Here is a 25,538-nt window from a genome sequence, read left to right as displayed (position 1 = left end):
GAGATAATTAAAAAGCATTGCAGTTCAATAATCATTTCTAAAAGTTATACGTAAGTTAGTTGCGTGTAGGTGTGTCACAGTGCGTGAGAGACATGCAGGAGACAGATACTCGTAGGAACTGGCTCTCTCCTCATCTGGACAGAAGCTTGGGTACTGAGTGTCCACGTCAGCGTGTCTGCCTTGGCAGCAAGCGCCTTTATGTAGTGAGCTGGCTTGCTGACCTTTCTTCACCTCAATGATTGCAGTTTTCAGGATACATTTATATAATTCAGTATAAAGTTGAACTGACAGTAATGTTTTTTTCATTTTTCCATTTATTTAGTATAATATAATGGTTTAGCCACAGTGTACCATGAGAAAGGGAGCAAGTAATTACAATTACTTGCCCTTATAATTCTAGCACCCTGGACTCTTAGGCAGGAGCATCTCAATGAGTTCAAGACCAGCCTGGCCTACATAGGGAGTTCCTGGATAGTCAGGGCAACACCATGAGATCCGTGCACCCCTCACCCCCCCCAAAAACCCAACAAACCCCAAACCCAAAACCAAATAAATGGATGATTCTAAATTGTCCCATAGTCTTGAAGGTGTCAAAGTGTTCATTAATTCCTGCTTTATGCTCTCTTAGAAACTTTTTTAGTATCAAACAGCAGATATGAAAGGATTTTGTTCTAGTGCCATGACATCCCTGCTTTTAATGTACAACTTAAAGATTCTCACACTGTTAAAATAGTCTTCAAACGAGAATACTTTTTTTTTTTTTTTTTTTTTTTTTTTTTTTTTTTTTTTTTTTTTTCGAGCTGGGGACCCGAACCCAGGGCCTTAAGCCACTAGGCAAGCGCTCTACCACTGAGCTAAATCCCCAACCCCCAAACGAGAATACTTTTAAAATAAAAAGCATTTTCTTTGTGTGTGTGTTTGTGTGCCTGAGTGTATGTGGAGCACATGCATGTAGCAGCCCTAAGAGTGTACGAGTGGAGCCACAGATGCTTGTAAGCGACCATGGGTGCTGGGGACTGAACCTGAGTCCCCTTTAAGAATATCAAGTTCTCTTTAACAGGTGAGCCATCTCTCCAGCCCCAAGAAGACTTTTAGATTTTTATTATATATAAGTACACTGTAGCTGTCTTCAGATATACTAGAAGAGGGCATCAGATCTCATTACAGATGGTTGTGAGCCACCATGTGGTTGCTGGGAATTGAACTCATGACCTCTGGAAGAGCAGTTGGGTGCTCTTAACCGCTGAGCCATCTCTCCAGCGACTTTTAGATTTTTAGTGTATACATCTTTAGTTTGCTTGAAAAAAGATATAGTTTATATACATTATATATATATATATAATATATTCCCTTTGGGATAATTTCAAATCTGAAAATTATTGACAACCTGGAAAAATATAGATTTATCTAGATCTACTATAGATCAATTTAATAGTTGATTTTACAATATTCCTTTCTTTTACTTACAGATTATTGAAACTATGCCCATGACCGAGAAAGTAGAAGAGTTGCTACATGTTATAGGTCCATTTTATGAGATTGTAGAAGACAAAAAGAACAGCAAGAGTTCTGACTTGACCTCAGGTTGTATGATCTTTGTTTCTTTTTAAGACACACCATCTCACTAACAAGGTTGGGCCAGCTTGGCCTCTAACTCACTGACTTCCTGCCTCACTACCCTGTACTCTGGGATTAGAGGCGTGTTTAATCGCGTGCAGTGCTGGTTTACTCCCCCCCTCCCCCAACTTAGCAGCTAATAGATTTTGCATACACTAACGCCTATATGTCTAATTTTCTCTTTTACTTCCACATGCCAGTCCGATTGGAGAAAATCTCCAAATACTTAGAAGGTAGGAATAATGAAATCCATGTAAAACTTTTGCTTAAAATTTGCAGGACACTGGGGCTGGAATGGTGACTGGTGGTTAAGAGCACGTCTTATTTTGCAGAGGACCAAGTAATGATTCCCAGCACCTATGTTAGGCATCTTTTTTTTTTTTTTTTTTGGTTTTTTTTTTTTTTTTTCGAACTGGGGACTGAACCCAGGGCCTTGTGCTTCCTAGGCAAGCGCTCTAACCACTGAGCTAAATTCCCAACCCCCTATGTTAGGCATCTTACATCTGCCTATTACTCTGGCTTTAAGGTATCACTGGGTGCCATCTTGTCTCTGTGGCTATCCCCTCTGACATGGAATGCCCTCATACTCACATACCCTCCAACATAAAAGTAAAGCTAAGTAGCAGGGTTGAAGAGACAGCTGGCCGAGTGGTTTAGAGCACTGGCTGCTCTTCACTTCCTAGAACAGACATAGTGGCTCACAACTGTCTCTAACTCTAGTTCTACAAAATCTTGTGCCCTCTTTGACCTCTGAGGGTACCAGGCATGCAACTGGTGCACAGACATACCTGCAGGCAAAACCCAAACATAAAATAAGATTAAATAACTAAAACTACTAGTAAAAAAACAAAGAAGTTTACAGGGAAAAATAATTCTGCACATGTACATAAAACATAAATTTATCATCTGGAAATTGATAACCAAAGCAAACATTTTGTATTGAGATTCTAAAATAATAAACTGTATGTTTTAACCTTATTAAAATTTGCCAACTGATTCACTTTTGTATTACTAGAATTCATAGTTTTTTGTGTTAATGTAATTAAATTAGAAAAATTTTTTTTTTTTTTTTTTTTTGCCAAGTTGATTATTTAGAAAAAAGCAACCCTTTTTGTATTACTAGAATTCATAGTTTTTTGTGTTCCTTTTCCTCCAGCCTAAATTAGAAAATGCTACTTTTGGGGTTTTACTGCAGGCCTCATGCCTTGCATCCATGCCAGTCTCTTGGCAGGGCAGAGTTCAGAGGGCAAATGCAGTCCATGAGGATAAATTTGAGACTGTCTTCACCCGTTTTCTTCCTAGTGAGCCCTGGGGACCAGACATCTCCCCAGGAGTGGGCTTGGTGCCATTATTCAGCAGCAGGGTGCTTTTCCCCAGTGTTGAGCCAAATCTCATGCCTGTCCTGACCTGCTTTGCAGCCTCTTGCTCTCCCTCAGCCCTAGAAAATGTAATGACTTTGCTCTATAGTTGAAAGTCATCCATTTCTTTATACCCTGGGGGATTAAATGGGCTTGGTGCCTTTTTTCTCACTGTCCAGCTTTGTTTTCATAAATGACTTTGTCTTATGAAAGATGTTATTTATACCCTGGATTAAATCGTTTCTTTTTTAGCCTATTTATTTATTTAGAAACAGTTTCTTGTCACAGCCCTGGCTTGGAACTTATTATATAGATGAGGATAGCCTTGATCCCTGATCTCTCTGTTTGCAACTCTCAGGTGAGTGGGATTCCAGGAATGTGCTTCCGTGGCACCTGCTCCTATACTTTCTTACATGTTCATTTATTTATGACACAGTCTTGGTAGGTACAGTCCTGATTGGTCCAAAACGTAGAGGAGGCTGACCTTGAACAGTTACCTTTTTTCTTTCACCTCCTAGGACTAAATTCCCCCCACCCCCACCCCCAAGGGTTTCTCTGAGTAGCCTTGTCTATCCTGAAATTCCCTTTGTAGACCAGGCTGGTCTTGAACTCGGAGATCCTCCTGCTTCTGCCTTCTGATTGCAGGGATTAAAGACATGTGTCACCACTACCTAGCTTCATTCTTTTCTTGTTAATAGTATTTTATTCTTTTGTGTTGTAGATTTATTCTTTTGTGTTATATGCCATTATATGTAGATTGAATTCTTTTTTTAAAATTTAATTTTGGAGTTAATATATTATTACTAAATAGAAGTAGAATTGTTTTGGTATTTCAATCTTACATGTTCATTTGCATTTACCATTTATTCTAATGACTTTCTTCTTTCCTTCCCTCTCTCTCTCTCTCTCTCTCTCTCTCTCTCTCTCTCTCTCTCTCTTTCTTTCTTTCTTTCTTTCTGAGATAGGGTTGTACTTTGTAGCTCTGTCTGCCCTAGAGCTCATAAGAGATTCATCTGCCTCCTGAGTGCTAGGATTAAAAATGTATGCCATCATGCCTGAGATTATTTTTTCTTCTTGTTTCTGGTATTCAGAATTTTCTGTATATATGAGCATGCCATATAGATTATTTTTATGAATTATTTTTTTATGTATATGGATGTTTTGTTTGGAAAGGTATGTTTACCACTTGTATGCCTGGTGTCCTTGGAGGCCAGAAGAGGGCATCAGATTCCCTGGAACTGGAGTTGCAGATGATTGTGAGCCACTGTGTGGGTGCTGGGAATTGAACCCAGGTCCTTTTGAAGAGCCGTCAGTATTCTTAACTATGGACCCATCTCTCCAGCTTCTAGATCATTTAGTATAAAGGTTTATTTATCTGTATTTTACATGTGTGGGTGTTTTGTCTGCATGTGTGCCTGTACCACTTGTGTGCCTAGTACTGGGGGCAGAAGAGAGCATCAGACTCCTTGGGACCTCAGTCTGGGTGATTATGAGCAGCTATATATGAGTACGTGGGTTCTTGGCATAGAATCCAGATCCTAAGCAGCCAGGGCTATTAGCTGCTGTGCCAGTCTCTCAAGGTGTTTTGCTCTGTTAGGTTAAGGAAGTTCTGTTGTGTTCTTTGTTTCTTTTTTTTTTTTTTTATTTAATAGTCAATATATATATTTTAAATAGACCGAACCCAGGGCCTTGCGCTTGCTAGGCAAGCGCTCTACCACTGAGCTAAATCCCCAACCCGTATTCTGTTGTTGTAAAAATATAAAAATAATAAAGATGTATTGTCTTTTTACCTGCTAGGTCCTCACCACAGTGCACCACGTTGGGCGCCATCTATTGTTGTAAAAATATAAAAATAATAAAGAGTATGGTGTCTTTTACCCCGCTAGCTCTGTACCCAGATGTCTGCTAGATTATCTTGGCGGAAACACATCCCAGCCACACATTTTCCTACACTCAAACCCTCACATGAAAGAACACACAACACAATAATCTTTAACCCAATTGGTAAGATATAATTGCCCACTTAAATATACAAAGCCCGGTACCATCCATCCCTTAGGAACACTGATAACAACCTGTAAATACACAGAGCAGAATCTTAACATCACCTGCCATGGCTTCTCACCCTCTCTCAGTCTCCTGTCTCTTCCCTCCCTTAGTCTCCTCCTCTTCCTTCAAACTTCTCTCCCGCCCATCCTTCCTTCTCCTCCAATGACAGGCCTCCTATTCTGTACCTGCCCCTCACCAGTACTTTACACATCCAATGGAGAGGTGGTTTTGGTGAAGTCACCTGAGTTCTGAGTCCTTGACTAGGCAGCTGTCCTTGGGGCAGTGGAATTAGCATCAAAATACAGTAACTTCAGGGCAAACCACAACAATATTCTTTGTTTCTTTACCATTTATTTTATTATTACTTCTATCTTTTTAACCAATCATTACCCTCTCTCCCAGACTGTCCTCTCATAGTTCCTCATCCCATTCCTCCTCCCACCTGTCTCCAACAGGATGACCTCCCCCAATACCCCCAGCCAGGTCTCCCCACTCCCCGAGGCCTCAAATCACTTGAGTTAGGCGAGTCTTCTCCTGCTGAAGCCAGATCAGGTAGTCCTCTGCTGTATATGTGGGGGGCCTTGGACCAGCTTGTGCATACTGCCTGGATAGTGGCTCAGTGTCTAAGAGATCTCAGAGGTCTGGGTTAATTGAGACTGCTGGTCTTCCTATGGGGTCACCCTCCTCAACTTCTTCTAGCCTTTCCCTAATTCAACCACAGAGTCCCCAACATCAGTCCATTGGTTGGGTATCTGTGCTTTCGAAGTCAGCTGCTTGTTGGTCCTCTCAGAGGGCAGCCATGCTAGGCTCCTGTCTGTAAAAACACCATAGCATCAGTAGTAGTGTCAGCCCTTGGAGCCTCCCCTTGAGATAGATCCCAAGTTGGGCCGTCACTGGACTGCCTTTCCCTCAGTCTCTTCTCCATTTTTGTCCCTACAGTTCTTTTAGACAGGAACAATTCTGTGTTAGAGTTTTTGACTGGAATGGCAACCCCATCCCTCCACTTGTTGCCCATTTTTCTACTGGAGGTGGACTCTACAAGTGCCCTCTCCCCACTGTAGGACATTTCATCTAAGGTCCCTCCCTTTGAGTCCTGAGAGGCTCTCACCTCCCAGGTCTCTGGTACCTTCTAGAGGGTCCCCTACCTCCAATTCCCTGAGTTGCCTGTTTCCATTCATTCTGCTGGCCCTCAGGACTTTTCTCCTGTCTCCCTCCCAAGTGGGATTGAAGCACCCTCACATGGGCCCTTCTGCTTGTTAACCTTCTTGAGTTCTGTGGATTTTATCCTGGGTATTCTGTACTTTTTTGGCTAATACCCACTTATTATTGAGTATATACCATTCATGTCTTCTTGGGTCTCAGTTACCTCACTTAGGATGATATTTTCTAGTTCCATCCATTTGCCTGCAAAATTCATGATGTACATGTTCTTAATAGCTGGATTCCACTGGTGTGAATTTGTGTGTGTGTGTGTGTGTGTGTGTGTGTGTGTGTGCATGCTCACACTTGTTTTTTTTTTTCTTGTTCTTATCTTAACAATGAAAATGAAAACAAAAAGTGCTCTCATGCTTAGCATACACACGACCCTAGGAAAAAGGCCTTTGGTATGTAATATAGTAAATACATGAGGGCTGGGAGTGAACATTGTTAGTAGAATACCTGCCTAACACGGATAAGATGCTTAAGTCTGATTCTTAGAAATGCAAAACAAACTATGGAGATATCGTGATTCTATAATAGAACATAGGCTTGATGTTTTAGTCTTGTTTGGTTAGTTAGGTAAACTTAAATAAGAATGGAAGCCTTGTTGGGTGGTGGTGGTGTGACACACAATTAATCTCAGCACTCTGGAGGCAAAGGCAGGTGGATCTTTGTGAATTCTAGGCTATCCTTGTCTACAAAGTTAGTTCCAGGACAGACAGCTATAGAGAGCTGTGTGTATGTAAGCAGAACTGGAATTATGGACAGCTACAAGCCACCATGTGGGTATTAAAAACTCAACCTGGGTCCCTTGGAAGGACAGCCAGTGCTCCAACCTCTGACTCACGTCTTCATTTCATATTTTAGATCTTGGTAATGTTCTGACCTCTTCAAATGCCAAAGCTGTTAATGGTAAAGCAGAGAGCAGTGATAGTGGGGCTGAGTCTGAGGAAGAAGAGGCCCAGGAAGAGTTAAAAGGAGCAGAACAGAGTGGCAGTGATGGTACGTATTGGGTAAATGGCTAATGCAGTTAATAATTTTATACTTAATAAAAGGACAAGAGAATGTTTGTGCTGATTTTTTAAAAAAAATTGTCTATGACTAATGCATGGGGCAGCATTTGGGGTATTGATTATACTATAAAGGTTTTCAGTGGATCAAAATGTTCTACTATGGAATATATGGGCAGCCAGCCTTAATCATAAATAGGAGTTAACTGAGGGTGGACAAGAGCAGGCTATTCTTACAAATGTTCTGCATAAAATGATGCATTATATAATTAAGAAAAGGGTATTTCATTTTTCTTATGTGTATGGGTGTTTTGTATGCATGTGTGTCTCTGTACTGTGTGTATGCAGCACCCTCTGAGTTAGAGAAGGGAATTTGGAACTAGAATGCAGATGGTTGTGAGATGCCATGTGGGTCTAGGGAATAGAAGTCAGGCCCTCTAGAAGAGCAACCAATGTTCTTAACTGCTGAGCCATTGCCCTATCCCAATATTTATAATTTTAATTTTTTTGGAAACACCGCCTCAGTTATCCTAGGCTGGCCTTGAATATGTTCTGTAGCTGAGCATGGCCTTGAACTTCTCATCCTCCTAACTCCAGCCTCCCTGCCGGATTACAGGTGAGTGCTATCATGCTCAGTTTATGCATTGTTGACATTTAAGGCCCTGGTTCACTAATTTTATGCAAAGATCTACATCTCTAGCCCCATACATATATTATTTAAGGTGTTATTTTTATAATGGATATATGTATATGTGTTTTAGCATTCTATCAAAAATAAAATGGAATTAAGAAAATAGAATATAGGCAGAAACTTCTTTTTGTTTGCTGAGGATTGAATGCACGGCCTTGCACATACTAGGCAAACATTCTGCCACTGAGTTATGAGCTCAGTTCTAAGTATTTTGGGACTGAGTCTCACTGTGTAGCTCAGGTTGACTCCAAATTTAACAATCCTCCTGATTCTGTCCCTAGAGTGTTGAGATTACTTGTGTCACTTGGTCACCTCAGTTGTACATTTTGATGGAGTGTTGGAATCACAGGATACTTCATTCTGATGCCCTATTAGTAGAAGGACAAGAAATTCTAATTGCAGAAAGAGATGCAAAGTCTGCATAACTTAGATTTGCTTTCACACTCTGTTCTTTATGGGTCAGTTTATTACTCTGGTAGTCTTCTTGATTTCTAGGTTTCTAGAGCAGTTTGTCTGCCTGAGATAATATAAAAACATTAGAACACTCTTCTAGAAGCTGGAGAGGTGGCTCAGTGGTTAGGACCGTTGGCTGCTTTTCCAGAGGACCTGTGTTTATAACCACGAAGGCTCATGGCCATTTGAATCCCCATTTTCGGGGGGATCTAATGCTCTCTCCTGACTTCCTAGGACACCAGGCTTGCATGTGATGCACAGACATACATGTAGGCAGAACATATACATAAAATACATGTACATAAAACAAAATGAAAATAGATATATTTTTGTTTTTTAGAGACAGGTCGTCTTGGTGTAGTCCTGGCTATCCTGGAACTTGCTATGTAGACCAGGCCTCAAATTCACATAGATTGTCTTGACTCTGTTTCCAAGTGTTAGGATGAGAGATGTCTGCCACCAAGCTCGTGTGTGTGTGTGTGTGTGTGTGTGTGTGTGTGTGTGTTTGTGTGTGTGTGTGTGTGTGTATGAATTTATTTACTTTTTGTTTGTGTGCACATTTGTATGCATGTGTTCATACATGATGCATAGCTGTCTTGTACCTGTGCCATAGTGCACATATAAACATCAGACAACAGCTTTGGGGGTCAGATCTCTCCATCCATCATATGGGATCTGGGAATTGAACTCAGGTCATCAGATTTTACAGCAAGTACATTTACTTGTTGAATCTCTAGCTCACAAGATGATGTTTGAAGCCAGGTTTGTTGATTTTATTTAATCCTATAGCCAGACAGAAGGATTGCTATGATTTCAAGGCCAGGCTGAATTACAGAGTGAATAGTAGATCATTTAAGGCTACATAGTGAAACCCTTTCTAAGAAAAACCAAAACTGGGGTTTTGCATGGTGGCAGACATCTTAAATGTCAATGGTTGGGAGGCAGACTCTGTCAGCTGTGTTGTGTAGTGAGGTTCTGTCTTTGCCACAGAAACCAAAGAAAAGAGCAAGATAATTTTCTTTTAAATCTTTTTTCCCCAATTTGAGATTTATTTTATCTTTGTGTGAGTCTATATGAGCAGAAGATATTGGATCCTTTGGAGTAGTAGCTCTAGGCAATTGTGAGTGTGACATGAGTGCTGGACAATCTCTGTAGCCCATGATGATGATGATGGTGATGATGATGATGATGATGATGATGATGGTGATGGTGGTGATGATGGTGGTGGTGATGATGATGGTGGTGGTGATGATGATGATGGTGATGATGGTGGTGGTCATGATGATGGTGATGATGGTGGTGGTGGTGATGATGATGGTGATGATGATGGTGATGAGGAAGAGGAGGAGGAGGAGAAAGAGGAGGAAGAAGAGGAAGAAGGTGAGGAAGAGGAAGAGGAGGAGGATTTTAGAAGAGTCACAGGGAATGGGAGCATTTTGAAAAGATAATGTGAATTTTGGATGAGCTTTGGTATGTAGTAGTTCCTTTTGCAAGGTGCCACCCATTTCTCCTATCCAGATTGGAAGCCATTCAGAGGATTGTGGTAGTTTGGGAATTGACTAGTGATTCTAGAAAAAAAATGTTTTTTTTTCTTTCTATGTTGACCAGGCTGGCCTTGAACTCAGAATATACCTACTTCTGCCCCTTGAGTGCTGGGATTAAAGGCTAAATCATTATGCCTGGCTACTAGGTACTTTTATACATCTTTTTTTTTCATATAAGATAAGAAAATGATGACAAAATCAACAGATAAGAATTTGGAAATCATTGTTACCAATGGCTATAAAGATAGCTTTGCTCAGGACAGTGACATTCATACCGATTCTTCCCGGAGTGCCAGACGAAGTGAAGACAAAAAGCCTACAGACCAGAGCTCTCAGCAGACAGGAAACACTGTCCTCTGCGTTCACCAAGGTATTGTCCTCAAGGGACCCTCTCTAATCTAATAGTTCTAGGATGCTTAGGAATCATTTAGGACATAAAAATATCATGTTTAGTCATGTCTTCTTAGGGTTTGTTAATACTGTAAGGGTTAGTTACTTTGAAGCACTGTGAATTAGAGTCAGGACATTTTTCTTATATTTGTTTATTTTGTTATAGTGTGTGGTGTGTACCACGGTAAGTCTCTGGAGGGTCTGTGGAGGTCAGGAAGGACAACTTGAGTTTCTACCATGTGAGTTCTGGGGATTGAATTCAGGCTGCAGGCTTGGATGCCAGCTTCTTTCCTGGTCTCTGAGCCATGGTATATTTTGTTAGAACCAAGCTCTGTAGACCTGCTGGCCTACAACTGCTGATCTACTGAAACTCCTGCCTTATTGCTGAGTCTAGCTGAGTTTGTGCAGTTAAGTAGATAGAAAGTTTTGGAAGCTTATTTAAAAAAAAAATCATGATTTGGAATCAGGTGTAGTGGAATACCTATAACTTCAGCACTTCAGAAGCTGAGGCAGGAATCGTGTGGATTTGAGACCACCCTAGTAGACAGATTTCTATCCCAGAATGAGTATAATATAGGACTGCTGAGTTGTGAAAAATAGAATGAAAATATATTTTCCTTGTTAGTGTATAGTTACACTGTCTGGACTTTTGTTACATATTCAGATACAAACGAAGACCCCGGTGAAGACGCTTCAGGAGTACATCATCTGACAAGTGACTCAGATAGTGAAGTATACTGTGATTCTATGGAGCAATTTGGACAAGAGGAGGTAAAATGACATTTTCCTATTAATAAATCTTGAGAGTGGCATTTCCAGTGCACAGAATATAGTATGACATTCATGCACAGAAATGCCATAATAAAATCCATTACGCTATGTGTTAACAAAAATTAGCAAAGGCAAAAAAAATCTAATGCATAACTTCAGTTAGTAGCTACTAAGCCTCATTATTGCTTTGGAAACATGCCTGCTATAGGGTAAAGTGCTTCTGTTCAAGTCTGCAGATTTCAGATCCTCAGAACTTGCATAAAGCTGGAGGATGTTTGTAATCTTAGTACTCCAGTAGTGAGAAAGGACATGCTGATGGGGTGTCCCCAGAAGGTCACAGGCCAGCTAGACTGCCGTATGTCCTGAGGAAGTGTGAAAGACCCTGTTTAGTGGAAAGCAAGGGCAGACATCTGAGTTTGTGGTCCTTTAACCATTACATGTGGGCTGTGGTAGTCCAACTGCTAAAATAACAGCTATGAACACACTGGAGTACATTCACATCACACATGCAAACTCTCTCTCTCTCTCTCTCTCTCTCTCTCTCTCTCTCTCTCTCTCTCACACACACACACACACACACACACAGACTAAAAGACCTTGAAAATGCTTAAACATTTATAGTTGTGTGTGTGCGTGTGTGTGTGCGTGCGCATGTGTGTGAAAATTAAAGTGTATCATAAGGCTTGGGAGATGGCTCAGTGCGTGCATAAGAGCACTTGCTGCACAAGTATGTGAGGACCTAAGTTTGAATTCTCAGCGCCCAATCAAAAGCCATGTGTAGAGGCCAGCATGGTGGTGTACAACTTTAATCCCAGAGCTCGGGAAGCAGAGGCAGGCAGATTTCTGTGAGCTTAGTCTAGCCAGGGATATATTGTAAAACTGTCTCAAAGGAAAAACAAACCATCAGTGGCTCTGTGTGCCTGCCCCTCTGCAGGAGAGACAGAGATGTCTGGGGAGCAGACAGGATGGTCACTGGGGTTTCCTGCCCTCAGCTCGAGGCCCAGTGGTCCTGTATTAAGGGAATAATGTGGAGTATGGCAGTGATAGAGTAGGCTACAGGTACTGTTTGGCCTCTGCATGTGTATGCGTGGGAGTACATGCCTGCACTGATACATAGGTATATCAAACACATATGCTTTCACGCACACACACAAAAGAAAAAATATACCATACTTTTAGAATACTACAATAGTAGAATTAGAATACAAATATTATATTAGAATACTACATTAGAATTAGATTGCTAATATAAACAGTAGAATAATGGGATACTATAGAATTTCATTATAATTTATCATATGTATATTTTATAAATATTCTGTGGCAGGTAGAATGGAGGTGTGGAGGGTAAACTGTGTAGCCACAAGCTTTTCTACCTGGCCTTTTTGTTCCCAGAATAATGAATGACTCTGAAACTTAATTATAAATGACTGGGCCATAAGCTTTGACTCATTCTCTGACTAGCTCATAGCTTATATAACTTGTTTATTCTAGTCTGTATCTGCTACGTGGCTAGTTATCTCTCCTCAGTTTCATTCATCCATCTCTTCTGAGTTAGGACAAAGTCTCTCACCTCTCTCTAACTTCCAGAGTTTTAATCTCTCTCTCCTGGAACCTTCAGTTCCTGCCTCAGCTAATAGACCATCAGCTACAGGTGATGCTATCACATAAAGATTCTCTGTACAAAACTGTTCATGCTACTGCCCCTGCTAAAACATTTAGTGAAGAAAACTGAATGATCTTCAGACATAAATTCTTCATACTGACTATATTCCAGTCAGTGAAAACTTTTATTTCAAGGGCTGGGGAGATGGTTCAGCAGTTAAGACCCAAGTTAGGGTCCTAGCATCCTTGTCAAGATGGGCTGGAGAGATGTCTCAGTGGTTAGAGCACTGACTGCTCTTTCAGAGGCCCTGAGTTCAATTCCCAGCAACCACATGGTGGCTCACAACCATCTGTAATGGGATCCGATGCCCTCTTCTGGTGTGTCTGAAGACAGCGACAATGTACTCACATACATAAAAAAAAAAAAAAAAAAAAAAAGGCAGTGTACAATTGCCTGTGAACCCTGCTGCAGGAAATCTGATGCCCTCTTCTGGGCTTCAAGGGCATTACTCTTGTTTGCAAAAACCTCCACACAAACCTACATACAACACACACACACACACACACACACACACACACACACACACACACACACACACACACCCCCTACCTAAAAAGTAAAAATGAAGCCTTTAAAAAAAAAAAAACTACTTTTAGTAAAAATAATATTCAGTATTGGAATAATGAATTAAAACAATAGTCTGTGGTAGGACGTGGTGGCCTACACCTTTAATCCAGCAACTGGGAGGCAGAGGCAGCCATGTCCCTAAGGTTGAGGTCAGCCTGGTTTACGTAGAAAAGTCCTGTCCAGCCAGGACTTGATAGTAAGACCTCCGGAACAAATCCAAACAAAAGACAAAGTAAAACAACAACAAAAGACCAATGAGAGTTGGTGATTAGTACCTTTCTCCCCTCTTCGAGATAAAGTTGTACTGTGTAGCCCTGGCTGGCTCAGAACTCCATGTGTACTCATGGCTGGTGTGGATAGAGATTGACCTGTGCCTCCCTCGGGCCTCTGGTGCACCATGGTGTACACTGCATGGCAGTCACCTTTCTCTGTTGACCGGTGGATTTAATCTTCAGGAGTCCAGTCTGGGTTACTGTTTCTTTGGTTCAGCCATGATGCGACTGATGACTGTCAAAGCAATGAGCTCAGTGTCTTCTCTCTTCTGGGCTCTGCCTTACTCTTTGCCTAGGGTGCTGGCTAGAGTAACTTTGGGAAGGGGACCCTCAGTTGAGAAAATTTTTTCACCAAAATATCCTTGAGGGGTCTTGATTGAGACTGGTATATATGGGCCGAGAGATGATTGTGGACAGAGCCACCATTGGGCCTGTGCCTGGGTAGTGGAAGACAGCAGGCTGAGCAAGCCATGAAGAGCAAGCCAGTGAGCAGCTCTCCTTCATGGGTTCCTGCCTTGCCATTCTTGCCCTGTCTTCCCTCAGTGATGACCTACAAGCTGTATGGTGAAGTAAACTCTTTACTTCCCTCCTTGCTCTTGGTCATAGTGGCTTTAGCACACAGCAGAAACTCTGAGGCACCCAGGCTTCAGTTTTCACCTGCTTGTATCTGCACTTCCTCCTTTTTCTGTTCTCCGACAGTCTCATCTCCTGTGTTCATGGTAGTATATCACCAAGCTGTCTATCTGCAGAGCTCTCCTCTCTCCATGCTCAGGTTTCTTTAAGGCCTGTGTGATTCTGTTGGAAGTTTTCACACCATCTTCCATCTGACCACACCGCCGGCATCTGCCATGAGACCTATGGTTTAGCTCAGACTCACTTGTTCTTTTTGCTTTTGCATCAGTGACTGAGTGTAGCTCTGGCTGGTCTGGAGCTTACCATGTAGACCCGGCTGTCCTCTAACTCACAGAGCGATGCCTGCCTCTGCTTCTGAGTGCTGGGATTTAAAGGCTTGCACACTTGCCCCGGCCTTACTCATTTGTTCTCAGTTGAAGCCTTTTCTGACCAGAGTTGCTACTCAGCTTCAGTAAGAGTTAGGTACCAGTTTGATTGACCTTTGAAGTCTGTGCTGCACACTGTTTCTCATGAATCTCAGCAGACAATGGAGCAGTGATCTCGTCTGACTCCTTACTAAGTTTGTAAGCAAGATCCTCTCTCCTTGAACAGGAAATTCCTATCTCTTACTGTCTATGGGAAGCTGCATATAAGTTAAAGAAATTATTAAACAAAGGAATATTTTCAGCAGGAACGTAAAACCTATTAGAAAAACAGTATTTATATTACTATGGAAACTTTGGTCTATCATTTATATTTTTAAGTTTGTAGTCTTTAGACAGCTTCATGTCAAACAATGGACACTTTCAGTATTACTTAGGTGGTGATCCTGCTCAGCACTTGGAAGGTTCTGGTTTTTGTGAAGATGCTCAACTCTCTCCTGGGAATGGCAGCATTGGGAAAATGCAGATGAGAGCAGTCAAGGGAAAAGGTGAAGTGAAGCACGGAGGAGAAGATGGCAGAAGTAGCAGTGGAGCGCCGCACCGCGAGAAGAGAGGCGGAGAGAGTGAGGACTTCTCCAGTGTCAGGAGAGGGAGAGGTGTGTAGTCCTCCTCCATTGATTCCCGACAGTCTCATTGTCTAGGCCCAGACCTGGACAGGGGCTTGCGATTCTTTTGCCTCTGGCTGGCAAGTATTGGTGTGACAGTACCCAGCTTTATTTTTTTAATGTTCTGTGTGGTGTTTTCTAAAAGACCATTGTGCGTGTGCGCGTGTGCGCGTGTGTGTGTGAGTGCGTGTGAGTGTGTGCATGTGTGTGTATGTGTGTGAGTGAGAGAGAGAGAGAAAGAGAGAGAGAGAGAGTGTGTGTGTGTGTGTGAGAGAGAGAGTGTGTGTGTGTGTGCGCGTGTGTGTGTGTGTGTGTGTGTGTGTGTGTGTGTGTGTGTGTGTGTGTGTGTGTGTGTGTGTACACTCTACAGGCAATGCCCAGCATGCAAGGACAGCTTGTAGGAGTCAGTCTTCTGCATGATGTGGCTCCCATTAATCAAAGCCAGGTCGTGGATTTGGGCCACAAGTGTCCTTGTGTGCTGAGCTACCCTGGCATCCTGCTAGCGAGTATTTCTAAGGATTTGCCTTTTCTTCTGAGCAACTGCTGGCTGCTCTAACTGTGCTGCCACTTTTGTTCCCTGTGTAAAAGTCAATCTGAATCTTTCGTCTTTCCTTACAAATTAACTGGTAAGTGTGAAGGACACTGAAACTGAAACATGGACAAGAGCAGTGTGGGCTTGGCAAGACAGTCCTCGGCAAAGTGTGTTTGCACCAGACTCGGGTTTGACTCCTGGGCTGAAGGGGGTATAACTGACTTTCATTGTTATCCTCTGACCTCTAACGGATGCCTGGCATGAGCATTCCCTCTGACACACCTGACACTAAATGAATGACTGTGAAAGGAATGAAAAAAGAATACTGACGTGATCAGGGAGTACACTAGATAAGAATGAGAAAAAAAGTAAATGTATTTGATGTAGTTATTTCTGGTAAGAAATGAAGATCCTGTTGAAAGATGAGAGAGAAATGGTGGGGAGGGAGAGAGAGGGGGAGAGAGAGGAGATAAGAGGGAGAGAGAGAAGGAGAGAGAGAGAAGGAGGAGAGAGGGAGAGAGAGAAGAGAGAGAGAGATAGCTAGATGAGAAAGATCATTCCCCAAGCCATCTCTCATTCCCTGAAGTACAGTATATTTTTAAACAGGCTTTGCGTTAGATGACTTTGCCCAAGAGCAGGCTGACATAGTGTTCTGAGTATAGTGAAGACAGTTAGACCTTATGAATATTTAACTTATAAAATTCACAATTTATAAGGGACGTATTGGGCTGTAACCCTATTGAAATTTGAGAAGTATCCATACTTTGTTCAAAGGCCTATTTTTTAATCCTTTTTCCCCTTTTTCTATAAATGGCAGGACTGAACTCAAGCTATAACTGAGCCATCGCTCTTGTTCTACACTACAATTCTACATATGTTCTCTCTCCCTCTCTCCCTCTCTTTCCCTCTCCCACCCTCTGTCCTTCTCTCCCCCTCCCTCTCTCTCTTTTTCCCTCTGCCTCCCCTCCCCCTCCCTCTGTGTGTGTGAGTAAACCTCTCCTTAGCCTTCTGAAAAATAAGTTGGCAATACTAAGAACCTTGGCAAATTTGAAATCTTTTGATTCAATAGTATTATATTACAATCTGTACTAAAGGCAGTGTTGTGATGGTTAATAATTGGCTGCCAACTTGATTGGATTTAGAGTCACCTAGGGGTCAAGCCACTAGGCAGGCTTATGAGGAATGTCTAGTAGGTTAATTGATCTAGGAAGATCTAGGAGGCCCAAATAAAACCTACCTTCCCTCCATCTGTCTTTCTTCCTTCCTTCCCCTCTTTTCTTCTCTCTCTCTCTCTCTCTCTCTCTCTCTCTCTCTCTCTCTCTCTCTCTTAAACATTTATTTATTTATTATGTATACATCATACAGCTTTCTGCCTGCATGTATGCAACTACAGGCCAGAAGAGGGCACCAGACCTGATTATAGGTGTTTGTGAGCCACCCTGTGGTTGCTGGGAATTGAACTCAGGACCTCTGGAAGAGCAGACAGTGCTCTTAACCTCTGAGCCATCTCTCCAGCCCCCTCTCTCTCTCTTTCTTTTGACTGTCTGTCTGTCTCTTTTTCTTCCTTTCTTCCTTTCTTTCCTTTCTTTTTCTTTTCCTTCCTTCCTTTGACCTTTCCTCTCTCCCTCCCTCCCTTCCTTCCTGTCTTTCTTTCTCTCTTTCTTTCTTTCTTTCTTTTTTTTCTTTTTTTCAGACAGGGCCTTTCTGTATAGCCCTAGGTGTTCTGGAATTCACTCTGTAGACCAGACTGGCCTCAGACTTTCAGAGATCTGTCTGCCTCTGCCTCCCAAATGCTGGGATTAAAGGCAAAACCCATTACTGCTTGGCTAAAACTTTCCTAAGTTGTTTGATTAGGCACTTTGCTCAGCAACAAGGGAAGTAACGAACATGAGAGTCAACAAAAATTTAGAGATGAATTAGTATACAAAGACATTCATTGCAACATTATTTGTATTAGCAAAAATTTGGTTTTGAAGCCTGAGAGATGGTAAAATTTTTTGCTGCATACACCTGATGGTTCACTTCCTGGAACCTACAGTGGAGGGAAAATGATTTCTGATAGTTGTCTTAGGACTTTCACATGTGTCATGGCCCACACATATCACATCCATAGTTACACACACACACACACACACACACACACACACACACACCCCATTTAAAAATATTTGGCTTTGGTTTTTTTGGTTGGTTTTGCTTTTTGAGATGGTGTCTCCCTGTATAGCCCTGGCTATCGTTGACCTCTGCATAGACTAGACTGGCCTTGAACTCACAGAGATCTGATTGCCTTTGACTACCAAGTGCTGGGATTAAAGGAGTACACTACCACACCTCAGTCTTTTTCTTTTTTTTTTTTTTTTTTTTTTTTTTTTTTTTTTGGGCTGGGGATCAACCCAGGACCTTGCGCCTAGGCAAGCGCTCTACCACTGAGCCAAATCCCCAACCCCACACTCAGTCTTAAAGTAATTATTTTCTGTTATTTTCTTTTTGGTAGGGTCTCATGTATCCTAGGCTGGCCTTGACCTGGAAAACCCTTCTTGTAGCCCAGGATGACCTTGAACTTCTGCTTCTTCTGCATCTACCTCCCAAATGCTAGATTGCAAGCATGTGCCACTCACTGTACCTGGTTTTTGTATTTGCAAAAATTTATAATCTCTAGTCAGGTGTGCAGAATGGTTAGGTCAATTACTTCACTGTTTATATTAAGGAATTTATGGACTTGCATAAGTGTTTTTGGAGTAAGAGTCAATGATGGAGGTAAATGTTTGTAATATGATTTAAATAGTACATGTCATAAGGAATAAAGCCAAATTTTAAGCCAGTGCATATGAAAAAATAAGTGGTAACATGGAAAAATCTTAGTAGTTAGATGTTTTAATATGTATAAGGAGTATGCAGTTTATTATTATTAGAAAACCCTTTTGTGTGCTTACAATATATTGAAACCAAGAAGGAAAATTTCGCTATCGTAAATTGAAACAGCAGTTATCAATTTTAATTGCAGTAATGAGCATTTATATTTGAAAAAAATTTATTTTGTGTGTCTGACTATTTTGCCTGCATGTATAGTGTACGGTGTGCGTGCCTGGTGCCCGCAGAGTTCAGAAGAGAGTGTCAGAATCTCTGGAACTGGAATTACAGTTTTACGCTACCATGATCATGCTGGGAACTAAACCCAGGTCCTCTGCAAGAGCAACAGGTGTTCTTAATTGATGAACCGTCTTTCCAGCTACAGTAAAGAGCTTTTGTTAACCTGTACTCTGAACATGATCTTATGAATTGTATAACCATGGTCATGTATTAGTCCATTATGTACAGTATTCCTTTAATAGAGAATAGAAGTTTATGTAGGATTTCTATAATGATAATGGCTTATTTTATGTACTTTATTGCTTTATTTTACTTTGTACATTTATTTGCGTATCAGGGAATTATCAAGGAAAGTGGATAAGAAACTATTTCTATTTGAAAAAGAAACCTTTATTTTTAGCTAACTTACTTTACTCTCTTAAAGTAGGGCATAGAATGCCACATTTGAGTGAAGGAACCAAGGGTCGGCAAGTAGGAAGTGGAGGTGATGGAGAACGCTGGGGCTCAGACCGAGGGTCCAGAGGCAGCCTCAATGAGCAGATCGCTCTTGTGCTCATTAGACTGCAGGAGGACATGCAGAATGTTCTTCAGAGACTTCATAAACTGGAAACACTAACTGCTTCGCAGGTAAGCTGCTGAGTTTGTTTCATTATTATCTTCTGTTTTCTGCTTCCATAAAGCAGTGTAAAAATCTGTCTCCATGAGACTTGCATAAATGCATCTTTACATTCAGATTTACATAAATACACATTTTTACAAGTTGACACAAATTTTAAAACTTTTTGTTAACAATAAAATCACCTAGTTTTGAACATATTAAGATAAGACTGGCCTAAAAGATGGGTGTCATTTCCATTAATAGAAAAAATTTTAGAGTATGAAGTTGAACATTACAGAGGGTTAGAGAACATAGTTAAAAGGCATTCACAAGGTCCTGGGTTCAAAGACCTTTGAACCACCAAAGAGAATAAAAAATTAGTACCTTGAAGTTACAGCTTAGATACTTGGTATTAGAAGAAAAATTTTTACTGAACATTTAAGTTTGAACAACTAATAATGAAATCTTTACTAATACATAATAGTTATCATTAAAGAGTCATTCTTAGCCATGCATAGTGACACATACCTTTAATCTCAGCATGTGGGAGACAGCCTGATTTTAATAGACAGTTCTCGGACAGCCAGGGCTATGTAGAAAAACTCTGTTTCAAAAAAAGAAGACATTTTGTGTAGTAAACATTTTCTATTTGTGTTGTGCTAGCTAGAGGGAAGATATTAAATTGCTAATTACTTAGAGTAACTTAATTTTAGTATAAAAAATTTAAAACCAAAGACTAGAGATCAATGTAGAGTGATAGTTTGATCTTGACTCTCTGTTGGCTCTGTAAGATCCAAGGTTGTTAAATCAAACCTTGAGATTCTTGAGAGTGAACATGAGAGCGCGGGTCTCTCTCTCTTCTGCTTGTCTTGTCCAACTCTGATATGATTGTTTTTGTTTTGTCTTATATTTTGTTATATATTATTATTTAGAAGCCTGTCCTTTTTTAGTGAAACAGAAAGGGAATGGATCTGAAGGGAGGGGAGGCGAAAAGGAGCTGGGAGGGGTGGAGGGAGGGGAAATTGTAATTAAGATATATTATGTTAGAAAAAAATCTATTTTCAATAAAAGGGAAAAAATGGAACCCTGGAAAACAAAGTACAGTAGAGACTGAGGGTGTTGCTTGGTGGTGCAGTGTCTCCCTTACACGTTCCAGGCCCTGGATCCAAATCCTAGACCACAAAAAAGAAAAAGAAAAGACACCATATCCAGTCACTTAAAGTCCAAGAAAAACACAGACATCCTAGGTGGTTGAACTTTTTCTTACACAAATCGCTATTCTTCTAAGGAATAATCTGATATATATGCTTGAAGAGAAGAAAGTGCTCTTCCACTGAGCCATCTCTCCAGCCCCCAAAACTTTTTTTCTTTTCTTCTTCTTTTTTTTTTTTTTTTTTTTTTTTTTTTTTTTTTTTGGAGGGAGGTGGTTTTGATTTCTTTTGTAGCTTTGGCTGTGCTGGGAACTACCTCTATAGACCATATGGAACGCATATGGATGTACCTGCCAAGTGTCTCCCAGTGCTGGGATTAAAGGCATTTCCCACTCTGCCTTAAGCTGTAGTCCAGTCTGTCCTCAAACTTGTGATCTTCCTGCCTGTGCTTCTTCAGCACTACCATGGCCTTCTTTCTTTTTAAAAATAGCTACTGGATCCAGTTAGTGCTGTCCATATGCACAAGGATGTGGAACCATCACCAAAACATGAATACTTTCTATTCACCACATCCTCAAAGAAAGAGCCCTCCAAGCAGCAATCTATGAAGTGGGGGTCTATCAGCATCTCTCCCATTCGTGCTAGAATTTTGGCTGGCTTGATCTTATCCAGGCGCTGAGCATGTAACATCCTGAAGACAACAGTTCATAGCATTATCCCATATCCTCTTGCATTCTCTTACTCAAAGTAGTTCCTAAGAGTAACTCTTACTAGTTGATACAGATGTGCCCGTTAGGGTGAATTATTCTCAGTACTGAGCAGTTATGAGCATCTGTACCTCACCGTAGAGGAAGTTTCTCTAGCTGAGATTGGGACTAGCACTAATCTATGTATAAAACAAATATTTAGAGGTCATTTGGCGTGTCCATTTAGTACAACAGTAGGATGTTCCTCCCTAGGTCTGTGACCTTTCCAGCTTTTGGCCAGGTTTATAGTATCAGATATAATTAGCCTCCTGTGTAATAGGCCTCAAATAGATTAGGCAGTGTTTTATTACCTCTTGGCCACTATTGCCGCTATTGCACCAGAGGTTGCATCTTCCTGTCATGACAGTATTGTGTATGCAGGGTCCAGGGTTGATGTTTTTTCTCCCTCAGTGGTTATAGCATATGCTAGCAGGGAATAAGTTTTCAGGTCGGTTTCAGAGTGATTTCTCACTATCCTACAACCAAAGTGTCTTCTCATGAGTGATTCATCGATCATTCTTTTTCTCTAAAGTTATAATAAATGGAGAAAGTTTTTAGTATATAATCTAAGTGAACTTGTCTTTGAAATGAGCTAAATTCAAATCTCAATTTCCTAAATTAGTTGAAAAGCTTTTGCTTGATTTAGATCATATCTCTTAATAATACGGAATGTAGTTCCTTTCTCATAGTACATATTGTGGGTTCTCAGAGATAGCATGGGTATTGTTTATAGTCACTTGATCAGTATTAAGGCTGCAGTTCTCAGACATGCTTGCAAATGATGGTAATTGATGGTCTGGAGAGCAGATGAAACAAAGTTAAAGAGCTGGTAAGGCTAAAAGAGGATTAAAAATACTATAAATATATGAAATTATATATACATACTTAAAATGAAATTGTAGAAAGATTAAATAAATAATTTAAAAATGAATTTAGAAGTAGTGCCTCACATATGCCATGAGGACCTTAGTGTAGTCTTTATCGCCTGAGCTCAGGGATTACAGGTGAACCAGCTCTTGGTTTATGTGGTTCAGGGGATTAAATACAAGTGATTTGTACATTTTAAAGTAAGAACTTACGAAGTTGAACTATATTAACATTGATTTGAGGTTTCATTTTTATAATTTCATGATTTAAGGTATGTAAACAATATAAGGTATTTGCATCCCTTACAGGTTTAGGGGCCACACTGGTCCTCCAACCCCCAGTGTAACTGAACAGGAACTTCTGATCTTCCCTGCCTCTACCTCCATAATACTGAGATTGCAGACATGAGCCACCCGGGTGTACATCCATCCCCAACTCTCATACCTGTGCTCAGTGTAGGCTTCAGTGTAATCAAAATTTAGCACAGAGAAAGAGAATAAGAAAGCAAGCTATTTATTCTCATTTTAAAAAATTGGAACTAGAAAAATGTTATATGAGACTACAGCTGTAGGTTAGTTGGTAGAGTGCTTGCTTGCCTAACATGCAGAGTGTGTGTGTGTGTGTGTGTGTGTGTGTGTGTGTGTGTGTGTGCGTGTGTGCGTGTGTGCGTGTGCGCGTGTGAGCGTGTGTGGTGTGGAACAGCACAGGGAGGCAGTAAGGATTAGAAGTTCACATTGAGTTATATTGGGAGTTGTAGAGTCAACCTGGGTTAGAGATCCTTTCTCAAAATAGACACAAGCAAAAAACCCAAAATGACACATTTTTTTCATTCTTTCAAAGCTGTTACTTTTTGTTTGTATTTCAAGGCGAAATTATCATGGCAGACAAGTAATCAGCCCTCCTCACAGGTAAGAGTTTTAAACAGATTATAAGATATTTAGATTTTATGAGATACTTAAGTCAGTAAGTATGAAACCTACCCTTTAGAGCATTGAAGCAAAAGTATATTTGGAGCTTTGGCCCCTTTGGCTTCTGCGCATTTTTTTTCTTGCAAGTGTTTTACTTTATTCTGTAATAAACTTATTTCCTACAATAAAAAAGTTGGATGTCTTTGTTTAAGTCTTAGAAGTCTGCTTACTGAGCATAGAATAATCTGCTAGAGGAGAGGTTTGCTATTAGTTTTAAGTTTTTGAATTATGTATTAAGAATGTTTTCAAGTTTCTCCATGTGGTATTTAAGAGATAAATGACAAGCTTATTTTATTTTCTCAGAGACCATCTTGGTGGCCCTTTGAGATGTCCCCTGGTGCATTAGCTTTTGCTATTATATGGCCTTTTATTGCTCAGTGGTTGGTGCATTTGTATTATCAAAGAAGGAGAAGGTAATACTCTAGTTTTCTACTTGAAATAGTGCATGCAGTCTTATAACTTATAGTAGACATGATTTGTAGTGGTAATTAAAGAGGTGGGTCCGTTTTACAGCTGCAGGGTCATTGTGAATATCTGCTGATCCTGACACCAGAACTACCTTGGAAAAGATAACTGTGCATTTCTAGGTACCTGTAAAAGATAAGCAATTTTTCACTCAAATATGTGATGGATTTGTACACCTTTAATTTATATAGCATGGCAATAACTATATGCTTTTTAAGTTTTATGACTAATGAAAATGTCGTGCTTTTAAAGGCTGTTTATTTAAAATAGCTTTAATAGAATTTCAGAAGCAGTAGTTAGTGTCTTGGTAGCCCCTGTATCTTTATAATCTCTTCACCCCATGTGCTCTTCAAAGATAAGGACACTGATTTAAATTACTTCCACTATACTCATAAATATATGTGAGTTTTACCCCCTCCCTCCCTTTTTTTTTTTTTTTTTTTTTTTTTTTTTGGTTTTTCTTTGACAGGGTTTCTTTATGTAACAGCCATTCCTATCTTGGAATACATTTTATAGACAAGCCTCAAACTCACAGAGATCCTCCTGCCTCTGCTTCCTCAGCACTGGGATTAAAAGCATGGACTACCATACCCTGCTCAACCCCATTGTTTACTTTTAATTTTATTTGGGATATATATTGAGTGTCGAGCCCCAGCACCTCACAGTAGACAGTCTACCACTGAGATGTACCTTCTAGTCACCAAAACTTGTTTTCATGTTTTTTTTGTAGAAAGCCGCAGTGAGGGCTATGGAGATAGCTCAGTTGCATAGCAAACATCAGTTCAATTTTCAGTACCTACAGAACAGAACTGGGCATGGCTACTCATGCTTGTAGCACCAGTGATACAGGGTGATCAGGGGCCAGTCAGCCCGGCCTACTTGAGTTTCACTGCCCACCTTTAAAATAATGGTCCTCAAACTTCCTAATGCTGTGACCCTTTAATGTAGTTACCCCCAACCACAATATTATTTTTGTTGCTACTTCATAACTGTACTTTTGCTGCTGTTATAAATCTTAATATAAATATCTGTATTTTCCAATGGACTTAGGTGACCCCTGTGAAAAGGTCAATTGAGCCTCAAAGGCATTGTGACCCACAGGTTGAGAACCACTGTTCTACAACATGGATAGCCACCAAGGTAGCAGTTCTCAATATGCCACAGCATTAGGAAGGTTGAGAATCAGCGCTCTAAGAGTGACACCTGAAGTTGACCTATAACCTTCTACATGCAACCAAGATACACACATGCACCTACACACACATGAACACATACACACATGCAGCTCCCCTCCAAACACATGCATATACTATACCGAAAATATAGAAAATGAAACTAGTTGAGAAGTTTGACATAGAACAATAATAACTTTTTATTTAAGATTGAAGCAGCTTTTATCACATCACGAAGGGTTCAGAAACAAGTGACATATCCAGACATGATAATCCATATCGATAATCTCAGCCCTTGTGGGGTGGACACAGGAGGAGCAGGAGTGCCAGACTAGCCAGTTACATAAGGAATAAAAATTGTTTTAGTAGTTGCAGAAAATTGGACTTTTTTATTTCTCTGTGTGCTTGATTCTTTGAGCTTGAGTTTCAGTCAGCCTAGGCTGGCTTGAGCTCAGGCTAACTTTGAACTTGCAGTCGTGTCCTGCCTTAGCCTCCCAAGTGCTGGGATTATAGGCCTGTACCACCAGACCCCTTTGAAAATTGGAGTATTTTTATAAAATTAATTAAGTAATTCATTTGCCTTAGGACATCACTGCTAGTAGAAGTCTGGTAAAGGAGGCTTACAGTTTCTTTTACGTGTCCCTTTAGTTGTTAGAGAGAGAAACAATAATAAAGATTTCTGCCTTATTATTGAGTTTTGC

At 40.6% G+C, this 25,538-nt stretch overlaps 1 protein-coding gene across 12 annotated transcripts in view; it reads left to right on the top strand.

Moving 5' to 3' along the window:
- Acbd5 (acyl-CoA binding domain containing 5) overlaps positions 1 to 25,538 on the top strand; it is a 42,831-nt gene that overhangs the window by 10,924 nt on the left and 6,369 nt on the right. For 2 of the 12 annotated variants that reach the window (XM_032884292.1, XM_032884295.1), the window contains exons 5-13: positions 1,470 to 1,584; positions 1,818 to 1,850; positions 7,092 to 7,226; positions 10,101 to 10,292; positions 10,977 to 11,083; positions 15,011 to 15,239; positions 19,295 to 19,497; positions 23,099 to 23,140; positions 23,504 to 23,613. In XM_032884292.1, coding sequence (XP_032740183.1) covers positions 1,470 to 1,584; positions 1,818 to 1,850; positions 7,092 to 7,226; positions 10,101 to 10,292; positions 10,977 to 11,083; positions 15,011 to 15,239; positions 19,295 to 19,497; positions 23,099 to 23,140; positions 23,504 to 23,613 — 1,166 coding nt within the window. Of the gene's footprint in view, positions 1 to 1,469; positions 1,585 to 1,817; positions 1,851 to 7,091; positions 7,227 to 10,100; positions 10,293 to 10,976; positions 11,084 to 15,010; positions 15,240 to 19,294; positions 19,498 to 23,098; positions 23,141 to 23,503; positions 23,618 to 25,538 lie in introns of those variants that run through there. The other 10 variants (XM_032884293.1, XM_032884298.1, XM_032884289.1 and 7 more) reach the window with 9 other exon arrangements.

The sequence above is a fragment of the Rattus rattus genome, chromosome 14, assembly GCF_011064425.1.
Source record: "Rattus rattus isolate New Zealand chromosome 14, Rrattus_CSIRO_v1, whole genome shotgun sequence".
NCBI classification, from domain to species: Eukaryota; Metazoa; Chordata; class Mammalia; order Rodentia; family Muridae; genus Rattus; species Rattus rattus.
The sequence above is the reverse complement of the archived record's forward strand: the minus strand, read 5'-3'. Positions and strand labels throughout refer to the sequence as shown.